The following is a 13,528-nucleotide window of genomic DNA, read 5'->3' on the forward strand; positions in this document are numbered from 1 at the left end:
ATACTGGTTGCATAGTATAGTCTTAAGTTTGTCTTTAATGATACTAATGATAATTTCCAGATGGGGAAGAGTTTGTTATGGAAGACTAGAGCAAGCTGTTTGCGTTTTCTGATATCATTTTCTGTATTGCTGATGTACGATCCAAGGTATCGAAAATCCTTTACTCTTTCTAAGAGTTTATTGTTGATATGAAGTATAAAGTTTTCACAACCTATTGAGAATACTTTGGATTTTTGGATGTTGATCTGCAGACCAATAAGTTTAGCCTGTGCCTCTAGTAGACTGAGATGTTTCTGTGCATTTGTTGGTTCTGTATCAATAAGTACAACATTGTCAGCAAAGCTAAGGTCAGTTATTTGCATGGTATGGTTGGATGTTTTAATGTTAAAACCAAGATCTTCTGTGTTGATAGTCCAGAAGATGTAGTCCAAACATATCAAAAACAAATAAGGTGCTAGTACAACACCTTAATGATGTACTAGCATCTTAAGCACTCAAAGCATAACATTTTTTTTTTCCTTAACTGCAAATTTAAAATACTTTTTGTTTTGATTTCTCTGGAAGCAATTCCACTATCACCCAAGCATACAGACTTGCTACCACATGAGTGAAAGATCAAATCTATCAACGTTGATTTTACATATGGAACTGCCACATCATATTGCTATTTAAGCATTAATTTTTTATTGTAAAAGAATCATAAAAATTAAAGTAACTTAAATCATTTGTTTATTTTTTAATGTAAGTATACACGTTTACCAATAGGGCTCAAGAAATCCACTTGCCACAAGTGAGTTATCAGAGACAACTCATTCACTGCCAAGTTATTTCTTAAGGGCCAGTATTATTCCCAACTAGGTGAAAGCATCTTATGTAATTACAAAGAAATTAAGTTATTAAATTAATTTAGAAATTCAAAATGATATAACAGTTACTGCTGATTTTATTAAACAAGAATTATTTAAGGAAACAGAAGATTCCAGTAGTTAGCGCCCTTCCAGATGTTTCTACAGATTCAAATGAGGATGAACTTGCCCATTATATATAATACACTGATAAAAATCAGAAACTGAAAGAGGAATTTATTACTATAATTCTATTGCAAACTACAGGGTACGCTGATATATTAGAGAGTAAAATGAACAATTTATTCTTGCCTCAGCATCCCATAATATGCAGCATACTCCCTTTCAGGCCAGGAAACGAAGTATGCATGTGAAGTATCTTCATGACTAGGCTATCGATATGAATGCAACTATCTCTATATACAATTAGCCTATTCATGAAGATACCTTATATTGTTTGCTTACAATAAAACTTATAATTGGTTAGTAGGCATTGGGACAAGTAGAGCAGGTAACATGCTATGAAAAAATAACAGGCTAGTGGGAGGGAGAAAAAAAAAAAAAAAAAAAAAAAAAAAACTGTATGGCATACATTTTGAATCTTGCTGTTTTAAATTCTATTAAAGATGTTCCCTTTGTTGCTGAAATTAAAAAAAGAAGTAAAAGGGATATACTTTTCACCAGAATTAACCAAAAAGACTGAAACAATTAAGAAAAGTAGTGACCATGTTACAAACAAAAATCCTGAAGTATTGGCATTCAGTAAGGTGGACTGATGCCTTAACAATTACTCTGCAATGGTAATGCATTTGGAGGAAATAGATGATGGAAAAAGGGATGATACTGCAACATCATAAGGCTTGCACAAGGTTGTCTTGATTCCTGGAAAAAACAGCTCGAGAATCGAGATTTTTCATAAATTTAAATTTAAAAATCTGAAAGAAATACATCCAATTGTGTGGAAAGCAAAGCCTGAGCATAAAAAGAAACTGGCTCTGCATGCTAAAGACAACCCACAAGAATTCTATAGATATGCTGCAAGTAAAAGAAAGAATGAATATGAAAGAATAACTCTTCTAAATACAGTTGGCATGAGAGTTACAGATGTACAAGAGGCTGTTCAGTTAATGAGTGCCCATTTTGTTAAAAGCTAACAACCTGGTGTACACAACATTGAGCTCACTGTTATCTCTTCAATAGATGAAGAAATGCAGGTGTATGAGGAAGAAAAATTAGAGCTGTTGCACAAATTGAATAAGAATTCAGCAATAGCGACTGATGGGATATCAGCACATGTGATAAAAGAGTGTTCAGCGAACTGGCCATTCCTTTTACCAGGCTGTTTAATGTGAATCTCAGAACAGGGAAGATTCTGCAGGAATGTATGTTAATTCCATTGCACAAGGGTGGTGCAAAGACCAATGTATCCAACTATCAACCAAGTAGTGTCTCAGGAGTGGTGGTGAAGATTTTGGAAAAATTGGTTAGCGTTCGCATTCAGAAATGGGTTGACAGTGAATCTCTACTTTGCAACAAACAACATCGGCTTCCTAAGGGAAGGTCATGTTTTAGTAACTTGTTCACATTCTATAACAATGTTACAATTGAACTAGACAAGGGGAATGGATACACCATGATACTTTTGGATTTTGTTAAGGCTTTTGACAGAATACAGCATGGTAGACTGATGCATAAATTAGAGCAAATGGGTTTGGATTATAGAATATTAGCATGGATAAGAGGATGGCTGCCTGAGAGATATCAAAAAGTGGTATATACAGGGGATGCGAGTCTGCAAGATTTAAGTTAACAAGTGATATACCACAAGGATCAGTGCTTGGTCCACTGTTATTCAATGTGTACATTAATGACACCTGGAAGAATTTCACAAGCAACATACTATTTGCTGATGATGCAAAAATAGGTAGGGTAATCAGCAAAGCCTGATATGTAGTACTTGCAGAATGATTTGAATAGGCTGGAACTATGGGCATGGGAAAATGGATGTCAGTTCAGCTTCAGTAAATGTCAAGTCATTCACTTCGGCGTGATTAGATATCTAATGTCGTATTATATTGGTGTGATTAGGCTAAAAGAAACTGATGAGACTAGGGATCTTGGAGTGTTAATAGATAGGAAGTTGGAAGTTCATTTTCCACATGGTTAGACTATAATAAATTTAGTTTAACCCTTTACTCAAGTGTAGGCAAACTTTACTACTGAGGCAACTCGTAGTAAAGGTGGACCAAGCTCTCATCACTACATGTCTCAGTATCTCCCATCTCTAAATTTATTATAGTCTAACCAAGTGGAAAATAAACTTTTAAAAGAATGCTGAGGAAAATATGGAACCTATAAATACCTCAAAACAGAAATAAAGCTCAATCAATTTTTAATTTTTGTAAAACAAGAAAATTAAGTGAGAATGTATCTAGATTGGCTGCCAAAGATGGAATCCCAATTTGAACAACTGCCAATAGTTCTTTTATGCTTGAGTCAGCTTCAAAGCAGAATTATATATTACCAAAGGAGTCAAATGTCTTCAAGTCAATTTTGCTAAACATAAAAAAGAGCAAAGATTAAAACTTAATGAATTAACGGAATCAGGTCATCATTTTAGTCTTACTTTGAATGAGTAGAACATTACTGTAAATAAAAGATTTTTCATATTGTTCTTCATTCAGATGACTCAAACGTTTTTAATTTAGGAGTTCATTTATTCAAAAAATGTCCATCAAATGATATTTAAAATATTGTTGACTTGTGTCTGGACAGTTCATCATGGAGATTATTCATTGCTGGAATTATTATTATTATTTATTTTAAATTTATCTATATAAAGTCTCATTCATATTCTTTCTTACAGCTCTGTAGATGGAATGATAATTGTTCCATCTACAGAGCTGGGATAGGATGGTGAGGGAGAAAGAGCACCATATTTAAGAATATTTAGGGAGAATAGTTATATCCAACTAATATTGTGGCAATCAATTTTCTAACTAAGATTATGAATAAAAAATAAAGAAAACAATTTATAACAGATGGAGACTATTTATTTTAAGATTCGGATTTTTATGAAATTTTATAAAATAATTGTTTGACAAAAATAATTATCTTGAATCAAGTTCTGGGAGAATAAAATATATGGGTGACTAAGATAATTAGCAAAAAAAAAAAAAAAAAAAAAAAAAAAAAAAAAAAAAAAAAGATAGTGGCATTGTTCTCCAGAGTGATACAATATTAAGTGAAGAAATATGAAAGGATCTCTTATTTGCGCTGGCATTAAAAACTATAATTATAAATAAAACAAGTAGCAAAAATAAATGTAACGTGTAGGTAATATAATTTAGATTACAGTTACCGAGCAAACAACAAGCAACTGCATTTCTGGTAATCGGTAACTACATATGCCAGGTAATCTAGTTAAGTGTTCTCGTTAGTGTGATGGATGATTGCCACAATATTAGTTGGATATAACTATTCTCCCTAAATATTCTTAAATATGGTGCTCTTTCTCCCTCACCATCCTATCCCAGCTCTGTAGATGGAACAATTATCATTCCATCTACAGAGCTGTAAGAAAGAATATGAATGAGACTTTATATAGATAAATTTAAAATAAATAATAATAATAATTCCAGCAATGAATAATCTCCATGATGAACTGTCCAGACATAAGTCAACAAATCACACTTTCTAATGGATATGACATTCAAATGCACTTGATATCCATGTTTTTTCAACAGGTGGTCTGACTTGTATCCAGGATTTGCTGGACAAGAACAATGACTGGTTGGGAGGTCCCCAGCAATGATTTTTCCTCTAGATGAGGTTTCCATGTGCTAAATTTTCCGTGAACCTTGTGGACTTACAAATGCAAGAATTTGGAATCATTTAAAAAAAAGACATTGTGGTTATAATGACAGAAAAATCAAGGATGTAGCAGTTGAAAAAAATTGCAGCTTAGATCGCGTATATCCAAGAGATACATTCCTTAATAGTATGTGCTGAAATGCAATATAAAAAAAAAAAAAACACTACAAATATAATACATGATGGTTTATTTAATTTCAGTTACAATCTAGAAATTATTGAAAAAAGAAGAAACAAAACAAAACCAATACTATACTGACATTGGAGTTCGCGGTATCTCTCAGATACAATTTACTATCAAATATCACTTTCACTTTCGCATTCGACTCTATCATTCTCATCATCAGACTCGAGTAACATTCGCTGAATCTCTTCAACATCTAATGGATTATCCTGTCGATATATTTTTCCAGCCATTTTCGACAGCAAATAATAAAAAAAAAATGCTATACTGACATCAGAGTTCGCAGTATCTCTCAGATGCAATTTACTATCAAATATCACACCTCTCTACATAACACTTGTTAAACCAAACTGACTTTAAATTTTCTTGCAAATAACACTTTCAGCGAATTTTTTCTGCGATATTTTACCCCACGATGAATTGTCCATGAACCTTGTGGATTTACAAATGCAAGAATTTGGAATCATTTTGAAAAAACACATTGTGGTTATAATGACAAAAAGCAAGGATTCAGAGATTTGGACTTGAAAACCCAGTTGAAAATTTATTCTGCCTTAATCATGCCATTCATTTAAGAGTTATTGGCATATTTTATTTTAAACAAATAATAAATAATAAATATATTTAAAAAAATAATTTTCATGAGCAAAAATATACAGTCTTGGGAATTCCCGGGACTCATTTGGAAAAACGTCTTGGGTCCCAGGAACAGAAAAATGCCGCGACTCAGAAATCCTAGTAATCGGATAACACATGCAGAAAGCTATCCCAATGTTTTTGATGATAATGACAAAATAGTTTCAGTAAATTTGGTGAACAAGTGGTGATAAGTTTCGAGTTGTAGGGAAGCATTCAAACATAAGATCTTTATGGAAGAACAATGGGTAATAAGAATGGGTTACTATTTCTCTGAAAACTGCTCGAAGTTGTATCCAGTAAGTATGTAATCACGTGAACAAGGTTTTAGTCAAATAAATCCAATAAAAGAGAAGTTGAGGACATCAATGAATCTCTCCAAACTGAATGATTTATTGATGATACATATGAATGGCCCCTGCAGGAATGAAGCCCTTATGCAAATTGACAGTGTTAATGGTGTATATTTTAAACCTACATTGAAAGGAAAGGATATTTCTGTATAATTACATAATGTGAAGTAAGAATTAAATAATGTATTACTTTATTTTGTCATGATAACATTTCATTTTTTAAAGCAATACAAAAGAACGCAGTTTGAACTGCGTTCTTTTGTATTGCTTTTGTATTGCACAGGCCCACTTATACGCAGTTTTTTGAATACATATATTAACTTTTGCAACAATCTGAAAAAACTTGCAGAGGAACTGTGTAGCTTAGAAATATCGAAAAAATTAAGTATGTCATGAATGCATAAAATAAATGTAGATACTAGTCTATTTTTTCATTTACTACCATAAAATGTACATAAATTTATTATAAAAAGTTAAAAATTATCAAAACTTATGCACACAAACACTTACAGACCATACATGGTGCCATTTGCAGTCGAGTATTAAATCATAACTGCATAACATAAAAATTTCATAATGATTCATTCATTAGTGTATAGGATAGGCTACCATAAAGCCTAGAGTGAATCTTATCATGAATCGTTATACCTGTAAATAAATATGAATAATTTCTTTTCATTCTTAATGTCTAGTGTTAGTAATGCATATAACATCTGCAGTGTTTTGTATCATATAAGACAATGCTGATGTAGGTACTGACAGGCATACAATTCATCTTGTAAACAGATGACAAACTTACGGTACTAATAAATACGGTTCAGTATTGTAAATCCTTATGGTTTTCTTTAATAACATTTTCTTTTCTCTAGTTTACTTTATCGTAAGAATGTAGTATATAATACATACATACCATGCAAAATATGTGTTAATCGACTGTTTGTTATCACTTTCGGTCAACAGTAGGACTATTAGTAGTTATGTTTTTGAAGAGTCAAAAGTTATATGTAGATTTTCGAACAATGCGAGAGTCGACGCCCCTAACTCCCGCATTGTTCAAGGGTCAACTGTATTTATATGAAACAGACTGATACCTCGAGCAAGTAAAATTTTTTCTATGGGTAGTAGATTTAAGTTGTATTTCTGGAGCTCAGTTTAGTAGTGCTATTTTTATTTAACTAATTGGTATTGCTAATGGCTTTATGGATTTTTGCTCAATACCATAAAATGAAGGCACTCGGTGAAGTGATTTCTATAGGTCAGTCAGTAATGACAATGCTATTAGTTTGAAAGACCTAATCCCAATTATTATGTGAAGGAACTTTTAAAAGGGCAATTCAATAAAGTTGAAAAGCTCTATTAAAAGTTCTTCACATAATATTAAGGTTTCTTATTCTGCAAGACAGACAAATCAATAAAAGAACACAAGTCAGTAATAGACATAGCAGACTAAATGAGATTAAATATCCTATTATAGCATTAACAGGTTTTTATGAAGGCAAACTATTTGGCTGTGACAAGCCACTGAGACACACAAGATGAAGCAAAACCAATTTCCCATAATGATTTCAGCATTACTATCTTTTAAAATTTTATAAAAAACGTGTTTAAAGTAATCAAAAAAAAAAAAAGTGACTTATTAATGATCACTGATAAGCTACTTTTCAAGAAGTCACACCCCTCTGATACTTCAGACTTAATAGCTTTCCCCCTGCTTCTTAAATGTCCAGTTTCCTTTATATATGTTTGTACAAATAACTTCTTGTAAAAATTTAAAAACACAGGATAAAATGTACCTGAGTGTATAAGGATCAGACAGCTTGGTAAAGCTGTAAATTAACTGCTGAAAGATATGAGGTCAGTCTGCTAAAATGTGATAAAAGTTAAAATAGATGTGTAGTACCCAAACATAGGCATGTCAGGAACGTATGAGTATAGCCTGTAGGTAAAGAAAGGCTTAGGTGTGTGCGTGATTATTTATAATAGTGCTTCGCATTGTAATAAAAATAATACATAAATTTATTTATTGAACCTACTAATATTTAGCTGGTTTTCTACCAGACATCTGCAGAGCACAAATTACAACTACAACAAGCACACAGGCACTGAAGTAAATCATTAGAAATACAACTTGTAACCGAAACAGAACTAACATCAGTCCTGTTAGACCATTACATTAAGTCCTCTTGTCAAATGGTTTCAATGAAGCATTCATTAACAAAGCTTTCAACAGCTATAGAATTCCTGTCTCTTCAGCCCAAGAATAAATTATGTGAAAATGTGAATTTTCACATAATTGTGAAAATATCGGAATATATACTACAAAAAATTTAAAGCCTCTCAACATTTCTGTGACATTTTATCGAGTTGCAGAAAAATCTCCACTCTTCTCAGTACACAAAAAGACAGGCACACTCCAGTTAGTTTTTCAAGTGTCTACCAGATTCCCTGCTCATGTGGCTTATCTTATTGTGGACTACCTAGATATGTCTTTGTCCAGTGAGAAGATCCTAGGTTACATCAAGTATCTTGAGCATGAGCAACCTGTCCTTGCTAAATGTGTCACTTCTAGTAAGCACAGAATCCTTGGAATAAGACTAAAAGTCTAAATAAGAGGATTTCTTATGGAACGTTTTTTTAATAAAACTTTTGAAATTACATCAATGTCAAACTTTATGTACATATGTAAACATTTATCCCAAATATGATTACTTACCTTTGTTACCATTATCACTACAAACTTCTTTTCATCAATGTTATATTCACTTAGTCTACTTTCATCATTAAGAATTTTTCCTAAGTAATAAAAAATAATCATATATTCATATCACTTATAATCACTGAATTTTAAAATATGTTCTAAAATCATTAAGGAAATTTATAATTTTAAGAACAGTAACCTCATGCAAATAACAGAAGTCGGGTTGTGCAACATATTGCCTATTCCAGGCAAAATACTTTTCCCATCAAAGTTGCACAAAGAGCTCTGATGATCCAGCAAGAATTGAAATATTTCAACAGTAAAGTAACTTCAACGTCAAACAAAACAAAGTTGCTCAATGAAGATATATATGTAAAGTGGTGTCCAAAACCTAAGGAGATTTGTATAAGATATTTTTACCTGTATATGAAAAAATGTTCATGACTACAACCAAATGCCAGCATACAAATAAATTTATTACTCCAAAAATGTGTTATAAATTTCATACTAATTAAATTGCGATATGTTTTTGGAAGATGTTAAAAATTTCTAAATATGCAGATAAGGAATTAATGTGCTTACAGAAAACAATGCAGAGAGATATTTCAGTATGGAATATGTCCACCCCAAACTGTGATGCAGTTTTCACAACATCCTACAATGCTTACTACCAAGTGATTCAGGAGTTCTCGAGGAAAACTAGCCCACTCCTCCTTCAGAGCAAGAATAAGGCTTTATTTGTTTTCTGGAGGGGAATTTCGAGTGCCAATGCATCTCCCTATTGAGTCGAAACACGTTCTATGGGGTTGAGACCCGGGGAGCATGCTGGCCACTCAATTTGATTAATATTTTCAGTCTCCAGAAGTATCTAAACTGCTTGTGTATGATGTGGTGTGGCATTGTCATCCATAAAAATGAATTCTTCGCCTACAGCACCACAGAAAAATTTAACATGATGCTGAAGAACTTGGTGGCAATATCTTTTCACCAATCATAGTCCCTTTTCCCAGAACTTGTAGCTCAGTGTTACCATTAAGCATAATGCCTCCCCACACCATGACTGCAGCACTGTCATATCTATCACTTTCAAGAACATTCTTGCAATGGTAAGCAGTACTACTTTCACACCAGATCAAGTGTCATCTAGAACTGGAGGAAAGACTAAACTTACTCTCACCTGTAAAGAGTACATTGGTCCATTAGTGCCTTGTCTAATTTTTATGGATACAGCACTACTGAAAAAATGTTCTATGATGAGCTGTGGATAAATAGATGCACACTACAGGCTTTTGGGTATATAGGCCTACTTGTCATGGATATCTTGCCACAGTTTGTCAAGATATCCATGTATATGTGCTTGAAAATAGCCGCTTGCAAGCTGATCTGTCATGGTGTGTCAGTTACATTTTACAGTTATAACTAACAATCTGTTTTCATGCTTTGTGGTAGAGTGAGATCAACCTCTTAGCAAACATCTGGATTATATTCCATTGGTATGAAACTCTGCTCAAAGCCTGAATAGATACAACACTATGTGAGATTCCAAACTCTGGCAATATCAGTAATTCTGCAGCCATTTTCAAGCTTTCCAATAATTCTTCCCCATGTAAAATCATATAGATGATGTCTTAGAGACATTACAAAACATCCAACTTTGCAATTTTATTCCTTCATGAAAAAAGTTTCCTTCAAACGAGATTTGCTCAGCGTAGCCTTTTATCCTGTTGAGAATTTGAACGTGTACCCACTTTCTACTCGAAATCGTCATTTATACAAATTGCCACAAGCTAATTTGTCAGAATTTGCAGTGGTAATCTTCAGAAATAGTGTTTGTCCTTAGGTTTTGGACAGCAGTGTAGTTAAGCATGTCAACTATTAGAAACACAGTGGAATGAAATGAAATATATATATATATATATATATATATAACGCAATAAGAAACTTCCTAACAGCTAACACTTTAACCCATGCTGCTTACTTGGAGATCATGTCAATAAGGAACTAAATACAGTGATATATGTAATTTGGATAGGTTAGTGGGATGTGTTGATGAAGTCGCATTGTGGCCATCAGGAGCTGGATCGCAAACATGTTCTCTGTATGAATGTTTGAAAATTCTGAAACTCACAGAAAACAATCTTAGGTTTTATGACTTTCATTTTTCAACATTTTAAACTTTATAGTAAGGCCATTACCTGGAATATGTGCATGGATACACACATATACAGTGCTTTTTGTGAAAAAAAAAAAAGTTCTGGTACTCATTCTTTGCTATTTACCTATATTGTTACATCATAGCATGATAATGTTTTCTTTCTTAAAGATAGTAGTTGCTATCTACTTTCACTAAAATAGGCAACTTCATTGTTTGCTCATTCCTTAGAAATCTTCATGGCAATCTTTTTTTCCACTCCATGAGTTCTTTCCATTCGTTTACATAATAAACATTCAAACAGGTTAATAACCCACTAAGCAACTAAGGGAATGCCAAGGAACAGGCTCACAGAGCTGCAAAATCTGGTAAAATTGTATCTAAAGCAGTGTTTCTCGACGTGGGGCAATTTGAATATTTTGGGAGGCAATTAGAAAATGATGTTGCATTCGTCACCTCATCACTGATATACTCAAAACACTCACCATTGTCGGCGATGGGGAACATTAAAATCTTTGAGGTGTTGAGGTGGGGCATGATCCAAAAAACATTGGGAAATACTGATCTAAAGCCTCAAAAAAATAAAAAATAAAATAAAATAAAAACTTTTCTGATACCATCATGAACTAAAACAGCTCATTTAATTTCTTAGCTGTGGAAGGGGAGGAAAAAAAAAACATTTCGTTTTTTACTTTATGGTTCAAGATCTTTTTTTTTTTTTTGTATTACTTCTTGGCTGAACAGAACATCTGCAAAAGTCGGAAAAAACCTAGTAAAATGATTTACTTAACATGCTTGCAGGGGAAAAGACAAATCGACTCGTGTTGTACTTGGCCTTCAGGCAAAACAGGAGAATTTGTTCAGTGCTTTCTGTTTGCATATCTGGCATACATTGGTAGTTTAGAACTAAAATGAAAAATGACACTGTAGTGAAACACATCTCTCCTACAAACACCATACTGCACAGAAGCAAATAAAACAAAGTAAATTTTTATTGTACCACTAAAAACAGCATGCAGACACTGTCGATGCATACTATATATTTAGTGAAAAATAATAATTAAAATATTTGGTGTAATTAGAAACAAGTGGAATGAACACCATACTGTATAGTCCCAAACATAACAAAGTAAATGTTTTATTGTACCACTAAAATACAGCCCTGTTTTAGGTGCAACATGCACGACATACAGCCCGATATGAAAGTGTTAATATATAAACGTGAAAGTAATTTAAAATTCTAAAAATATTGGGTTGGCAAATAAGTTCATTCAGTTTTTCAGAGTGGAATGAAATACATTTTATTTAATATATATAATACATACTAGTCAGTTAGATATTGACCCTCTTTATCAATGACCTCTTGCCACCTGTCCACCAACTTCATTATGCCGCATTCATAAAACTCCCGAGGTTTACTGGCAAAAAACTAATCCAGGTGTCTTTTGACAGCCTCCTCATTAGCGAAGGTTTTCTGGTTCAGAGAATTCTACAACGATCGGAATAAGAGGTAATTGGAAGGTGCCAAGTCTGGCGAATACGGAGGATGCGGCAAAACATCCCAGCCAAGACGTAATAATTTACTCCGGGTTGTTAACGATGTGTGGGGTCTGCCGTTGTCGTGGTGAAAGACAACTCCTTTCCGATTTGCCAATTCAGAACGTTTTGTGCTAATTGCATGGGTCAGTCATATTAACTGTGAGCAACAGACAGTTGAATCAATCGTTCAGCCTGATGGTAACACCTCGTAGTGAACAACACCTTCATAATCCCACCACACACAGAGAGCATGATCTTCTTTGGGTGCAATCCCACTTTCAAGGTTGTTTGCAGCGGTTCATTCTTGTCCACCATGATCTTTTACGTACGATGTTATCGTACACGACCCATTTTTCATTTCCCGTAATCATCCGTTTCAAAAATGGGTCGTTTTCTTGGCAATGTCGCAGCGAATCACAGATGGATATGCGAGCAGTCATATTGGCCTCGGTCAATTCATGTGGCACCCAAACATTGAGTTTTGAAACATATCCCAGCTTGTGCAAATGGTTTTCAACGCTTGTATGGAATATGTTCAGTACTGCAGCAATCTCCTGCACTGTTTGTGACAGATTTTTGTTGACAATATCCTTCACAATACTCGAATCAACCTCGGTCGGGCGACCGGTGTAAGGTGCATCACCACATCGAAATCTCCAGAATGGAATTTGGTAACCCACTTTCGGCATATGTGTTCTGTTACGGCACCCATCCCTATATACGCTGCATATTTTTTTTATGAACCCCCACACCTCGTTTGCCTTTTTTGAAATAAAAAAGCAAAATATGCAGGTAATGTACGTTATTTCCCTCCATTTCTAAAAATATGTTACAAGCACACAACTGAAGTAGGCCGAATGAAAATTCAATGAAAGGTTATGTGAAAGGTCGCCTTTCGACTGCGCAATACTGGTGCACGGTAGCGCAACAATAGCGAGAGGCGAAGTGGCGTAAACTTGTACTAACGCATAAACCGAACAAACTTATTCGCCAACTGAATAGTTATAGAAAATATCTTAACTACAGATGTAGTAAATACATGCTTATTGAAAAATGCAATGAATACAACAATCCTCTTCACATGGACTTCATAGATTTTAAAAATGCTTTTGATTGCATAAAAACATCATCATTAATAAAAGCCCTTAGAGAAAATGACATCGAAAAACAACTTATTGAGATAATAAAATACATTCATGAAAATTCTACAGCAGATATAATTCTCAATGAAATAAGCAAAAAACTTCA

At 33.6% G+C, this 13,528-nt stretch overlaps 1 protein-coding gene across 2 annotated transcripts in view; it reads right to left on the reverse strand.

The window, feature by feature from the left end:
- Window positions 1-13,528, reverse strand: part of Rad23 (UV excision repair protein Rad23) — a 114,324-nt gene that overhangs the window by 59,930 nt on the left and 40,866 nt on the right. For both annotated transcript variants that reach the window (XM_090401449.1, XM_090401450.1), the window contains exon 3: window positions 8,605-8,684. In XM_090401449.1, coding sequence (XP_090257575.1) covers window positions 8,605-8,684 — 80 coding nt within the window. The remainder of the gene's footprint in view (window positions 1-8,604; window positions 8,685-13,528) is intronic.

Source organism: Typopeltis vanoorti, chromosome 12 (assembly GCF_054136105.1).
Source record: "Typopeltis vanoorti isolate ZY-2024b chromosome 12, IOZ_Tvanoo_1.0, whole genome shotgun sequence".
NCBI lineage: Eukaryota > Metazoa > Arthropoda > Arachnida > Uropygi > Thelyphonidae > Typopeltis > Typopeltis vanoorti.